Source organism: Calliphora vicina, chromosome 3, assembly GCF_958450345.1.
Source record: "Calliphora vicina chromosome 3, idCalVici1.1, whole genome shotgun sequence".
In the NCBI taxonomy this organism is placed as follows: domain Eukaryota; kingdom Metazoa; phylum Arthropoda; class Insecta; order Diptera; family Calliphoridae; genus Calliphora; species Calliphora vicina.
This window is the reverse complement of record NC_088782.1, coordinates 32,706,781-32,712,780: the sequence shown is the minus strand read 5'-3', so window position 1 is coordinate 32,712,780 and position 6,000 is coordinate 32,706,781. Positions and strand designations below refer to the sequence as shown.

Here is a 6,000-nt window from a genome sequence, read left to right as displayed (position 1 = left end):
TTAAGAACCAGACGACCTTATACAAGAAGTAAAAGAAAAACAATAACAAGAACTTATATGAGTTCTTATGTACAATAACATTAACTACTAGTAGCTTTTATTGTAATTATGATGTTATAAACAATATTGCACAATGGGATGTGAACAGTGAATTTATGAAAGACCAACAAATAATATTGGGTGTGTCTTTGGAACACGGTTTATGTTTTTAATAATGTAAATTTGAAGGGTACATATCTGTCAACAAAGTGTAAACAACAAAGTTTTTTTTTGCTTCGAAAATGTCGAAAAATGGTTGTCACAAACATATAATTGTTTACTGTAACCATATATATGATTTATACAATCATGTAAATCGAAAAATAGCCATATTATTGTTACCGCAATCATGTAGATAGTTACTGTGACTATAAATTGTTAAAAAAACATGCACAACTATATTTTTTCTCTGCGTGCAGGAGATAGGAAAACTACCAACTTAAATCATAAATCGCTTTTTTGGGAATTGATTCCCGATTCCTGATTACAAATTTCTAAATTTATTTTTATTTTTAATAGATACATCTATATAACTGTAAAATTTCATTAAAAAATATTCATAAATATAAATTTAATTGCAATTGGAAAAATTTGTATCTTTGCAAAAGCATTCTCTGCGAGTTGTTAAGTTTTCCCTAATTAATTTGCCACGTAAAAACTTAAGATATATATGTTATATATCAATGGATAGGGGTTCTTGTCTATTTTCAAAAACATGTATAACTTTTGGCAATTAAAAAATTCATGGAATACTTTTTTGAAAAATATGACAAAAAATTTAAATTAAATTTTTAGTTATGAATATTTTTAATGAAATTTCACAGTTATGTTGATTTTTCTATTTCTAATAGAAAAATAAAAACAAATTTTTTAAATTTATTATCAGGTATCCCGCAATTCCCAAAAAAGTTTTGAAAAATCCCAAAAAAAATGTGATTTCTTAGGTTTTTGGCTATAATATCCATACTACGGACGGGGTTGAATTTTTCAACCGAAAAAACCGGTTAACCGTCATATATGTGTAGAAAACATAAAATGTCCAATAAAGTATATACAGCTTTAAAATTTGTAGTTTTTAGTAGTCAGGAATGGTTAATATTAAATAACTATAAATATACAAAAGTGCTAAGTCCATTTTATTTTGTAAAAAATTCAAAATTATTATATCAGTGAAATGGAATTGAGTATAAATATGTAACTAAATATATAATACTTGTTTTAATTACACTATACAACAAAATCAAAATTTTTCCAAAATTACAAGGTCCGAACAATAAATTTTGATAGAGGAGACAAAAAAAATGACACGTGTATCGGCGTTTTGAAAGTTTACATCTGAATTTCATTTGAGGGGGGGGGGGTTAAAGTTTCCCAACTCTGGCACATTCTTATTGTTAAACTTCATAAGAAACCATATGATCCATACATTTTAGGTATAAAATGTGTTCAGCAAAGATATGTAAAATGTTACGGAGAATATTTTTGTTGAATATGTTAACCCTCTAAATCTACAAGGCATGGGTTTTTTTGTCCTTCTTTTAAAAAAGAGCAACAAACACCATTAAAACAGGAAACTTTAACCCTCAAATGAAATTCAGATGTAAACTTTCAAAACACCGATACCCGTGTCTTTTTTTTGTCTCCTCTATCAATATATTGGAGGGACCTAGTAATTTTTTTGGTGTTGTACAGTGTTATTGTTTATTCATTAAATTTCAACCAAAAAATGTTAATGAATTTAAATATTTGTTGATAATTTTCAAATTTATTATCACCTAGACTTTCTGATATGAAACAGAAAATGTTTAAGACCTATAAGATCAAAACGCACTTCTCCTTAGCTGTGATTATTTGTCATTATAAATCATGCCAAATAATTAATAAAACTCCATTATCAGAATTCAAAAATATTTCAAATCATGGATTTTAGAACGTTTTTGTCTCTCCTGTAATATTTCTGAAAATCGTTAATAAATTAAAATTTTAAGAACGAAACACACTAATGAAGTCAAATTTATTGAAAAAAGGTATGTACATCGACTTCAATTTAACGTTTGTTAAAATCATCACTAAGTTTTTAATAAATCATTAGTGAGATTTTTTAGCCTAAACTTATAGAATCATGTGGAATTTAATTTTAATTTTTAATAGTTTCATTATGTTCAATTTATTCTGAAATAGGTAAACTCATCATCCTCTACTATTTAGAATCATGGTAATTCTTACAAATATTAATCAATAATAATATTAATTGTATTGTTAATCAGCAGTTTAGGTTTTAAATCAGACCAATAATGTGTATACAATGAATATTGAAAATGCACAAAAACATGAGATTTATTAATTTTAGTCCCAAATTTTAAAACCCGGTTAACCGAGTGATAAAAACCGGATAAACCGGTTAACCGAAAATCAACATTTTAAATTAACCGGTTCGCAAAAAACCGAGATTTCGAAGAAAAACCGGTTTTTCGGTTAACCGGTGTATAAACACTAATTATGATCCGCTGTTATCAAAGAACTGAAGTAGGGTGGGTAAAAACGTTGAAAATTAATAAGGAACATCAGAATTAATTTTAGAGGTAAGGTTCCTTGGGCAAAGTTTCTTATTTTGATCCCTAGAGTAGGATTTTCCTTGTCACTTGGGCGATTTTTAAATCGACCTGTCCTAATACTCTGGTCGAGAAATCAACAAAACAACAAGGGAATACACATTGTTCTTAGATTATATTATAATTGTCAATGTTAATAATTTTTAAACATCCGTTAATGTTAAACATTTGGTTATACGTTATATCGGATTTTCGTTAAAGTGAGTGAAATGTAAATAAATAATCTTATTTGAAAGTCAACCAACTAGCATTGCTCCAAAAATGCATTTAAATAACAGTTGAGCCATAGTGCAATAATAAAAATGATTATGATGGTGATGACGAAGTTTGTGAACATTATTGTAATGATGACAACTACGATGATGATGATGATGATAATGATGAAGATGATTATGATAAAGTTGAAGATGTTGAAGAAGATGCAACACGTGATGATGTTAAAAGTGTAGCATCAAATCGAGAAGAGCCACAATATAAGGGAACAACATTTTAAGCTTCTCCACAGTGGTAAAGACAAATTTATTGGCTTTTTTTGCGTTTGTCTTCCTTGCTTTGTTGCCTGTCTACCAGCCAGGCAAACAGCCAGCCTGCCTGCCTGTTTGGTTGGCCTGGTTGGTAGATTGTGCCTGCTTTTTTGCTTTTGTTTTCTGTGGCTGCTGTTAATGTTGCTGTTGATGATATTGTTGTTGTTGTTATTGTTTGCATTGTTGCTGCTGCTGTTTTCGTTGTTGTTGTTGTTATATATATTTTTTCAGTTTATGTTGTTTTTTTTTTCCAACAGAGATGTGATGTGGAGTGCTAGTATATGATGTGTTGTGCTATTGCTGCTGTTGAATGACTAAATGTGACCATGTTTCCCGATGCGAGGCGATAGTTTATCGCCAATTTTCATGCCGTGCAGAGGTGAACGCGGAACAAAGACGACGACGACAACAACGATAACGACAAACAAACGTGCAAACAATAATCCGTGGTAGACACACACACACACTCACACACACTTGTAAGAATGTATGTGTGTTGTGTTACACATACACATTTGCAAGCAATATTTTTACGTTCTAGAAACGAAGTACACGATTTTATTCACACGAGATAAATAATAGATAAAGAAGAAGAAGAATAACAAAATCTACAACAACAAAAACAACAGAAAAATCAAAATAAAAATTTATGATAAAAACGTTCGTGAAAAACGGTTGCGTAGACGGCAAAAAATATCCTGGCGTCACAAAAGAAACAAAAATCCCGTCGGGTGTTTTAAGCAAAATTTCTGCACAAATCGCAAAAAATAAATAAATAAAACAAATACAACCTAAAAAAGCAAAAGGAAATCAAAACGTAGTGTTTAATAAATAAAGGAAATAAAGCAAAGAAAATATGTGTTATAAATTCATATTAAATAAATAAATTTTCAAACAACAAAATGGCCTAAAGGCTCAACAAATTCGTTTTTTTTAAGTTATTTTTCAAAATAAAAAAGTGTTACTCTTTAAGTGCTAAAGAATTAAATCAATAAAATTGTTAAATAATTATTTAATAAAATGGATCACCACGGTAGTGGTTTTGTTGCCTCACCATGGGCTGCAGTTTTAGGTCATCATGCGATGGCCGCCACAGCGGGTGCGGATGCAGGATTTGCTGCAGCAGCTGCGGCAGCGCATGTGCAAAATGTTGCTGTTGCTGCTCAACACCATCACCATCATTCGCATCATCAAATAGCGGCTGCTGCCCATCACACCCACCATCATGCCCACACACATCCGCATTCGTCCCACCATCATCATCACCACCACCCGCACTCACATCATTTGAATCCTTCGGGTATGCCAATGGATTTACATGTTCCACAAGGATTTCCCTATTACAGGTAAACACAGTAGTAGTACATCCATCTTTCTATCTATCTATTCAAACAACCAGCCATCCATCCATCCATCCACCTATTTAGCTTTGAAAGTATTTATGTGCGTGTGTTAGAAACACCAAAATTAAGTCACGCCTAAATTATGTTGCAAGTATCTGGCTTCTACATGTAAATAGAAATTTGTGATTCCTGTACATAGCTACTTGTTTAAGTACGAGACCATTAAATAAATATCTCATCATGTACATGACGTGTTTTTACCGTCTTTTTTATTCTTTATTGTTCGGCTGATGGTTGATGCTTCATAATTCAAATTTGTCCGCGTATTCCCCTAAATGTTTGCAAAGGCTTTTGCTGTTTTTTTATTTGTTTTCCTTTCTTTTCCTTTTACGTTTATGATTTGTTTTCTTATTATCTCTCCTCCACCAAATAGATTTTTGGGGCGTTGTCACCTGGGACTTGCGATTGTTGTGTTATACTCATGTCCTATAAGCATAATTTTCAAAATTTCTGTTTATGAAAACTTTGTCATGCCGTCGGTGTTAATTATACGTAATTCAAAAAGGATTAAAAACAATTTTTGAGTTAGTAAAGCAAAGGTTTTTGGAATTTGTGAATAATTGTTTTTACTATAATGTCTGAAAAGTTGTAGTATTTATATTAAATAATAGAGGAATAAGACATGCCAAAATTGGAATCATAGTTAAGTCGAAAAACACATTTAAAATTAATTTTTTTTGTCAGATTTACTTCTACTTGCACGATTTCGAATGACAAGTGATTGGTATAAATTTGTATGTTTTCGAAGGGTTTGTGATACTGACAGACAATTGCACAATATGTATTAAAAAAGCTTAAAAATATGTTTATCATATTAATATCCAATATTATGAGAAACATATATTTTTTAATTGTTTATATATTTTACTTTAAACGAAAATCATTTCAATTAATTTAAATATTATTCTTCTTTTGAAATATTGAGTCGCCCAGCAAACATTATAAGCTTCTGGAAACAAGCTTCTATGAATGGAACCTTCAAAAAATCATGTAATATTGATTTACCTCTAAAATAATTATTGTTTGTGTGGCCACATAGGGAAATTAATTTATCTGAATTTGACTAGATTTATGCTCTTGACTACCTAGTAAATCCAAACTTTCTGAATTGAATATTATTTGAAGTATTAGCTCGGCCCAACGCATAAAATACTCAAAATATTTAGCTATAGAATGACAATTTTTTGCAATTCGGATAAGTTAATAGGACGTGCATTGAGGCAAAGATAGAAATTGCAGACGGACACAGCAGAAAGAAATATATTTACATGTAATAATCTCTTCACCGTGCCACATACTTTATTCCATGGCATTTTATGAAGTTTCTGAGTTATTAATAAAAAATTAAGTTTTATTCTTTAAAATAGCTTAAATATTTCTTCAATTCACAACCTACGTTGTATTGTTGTAGAGCCAAAATAT

General features: G+C 30.4%; 1 protein-coding gene across 1 annotated transcript in view; it reads left to right on the top strand.

Moving 5' to 3' along the window:
* Positions 1-4,134: 4,134 nt before the first annotated feature.
* Positions 4,135-6,000, top strand: part of trh (trachealess) — a 131,881-nt gene continuing 130,015 nt past the window's right edge. The window contains exon 1 of the mRNA XM_065505149.1: positions 4,135-4,521. Within this exon, the coding sequence (XP_065361221.1) occupies positions 4,196-4,521 (326 nt within the window). The 5' untranslated portion in view covers positions 4,135-4,195. The remainder of the gene's footprint in view (positions 4,522-6,000) is intronic.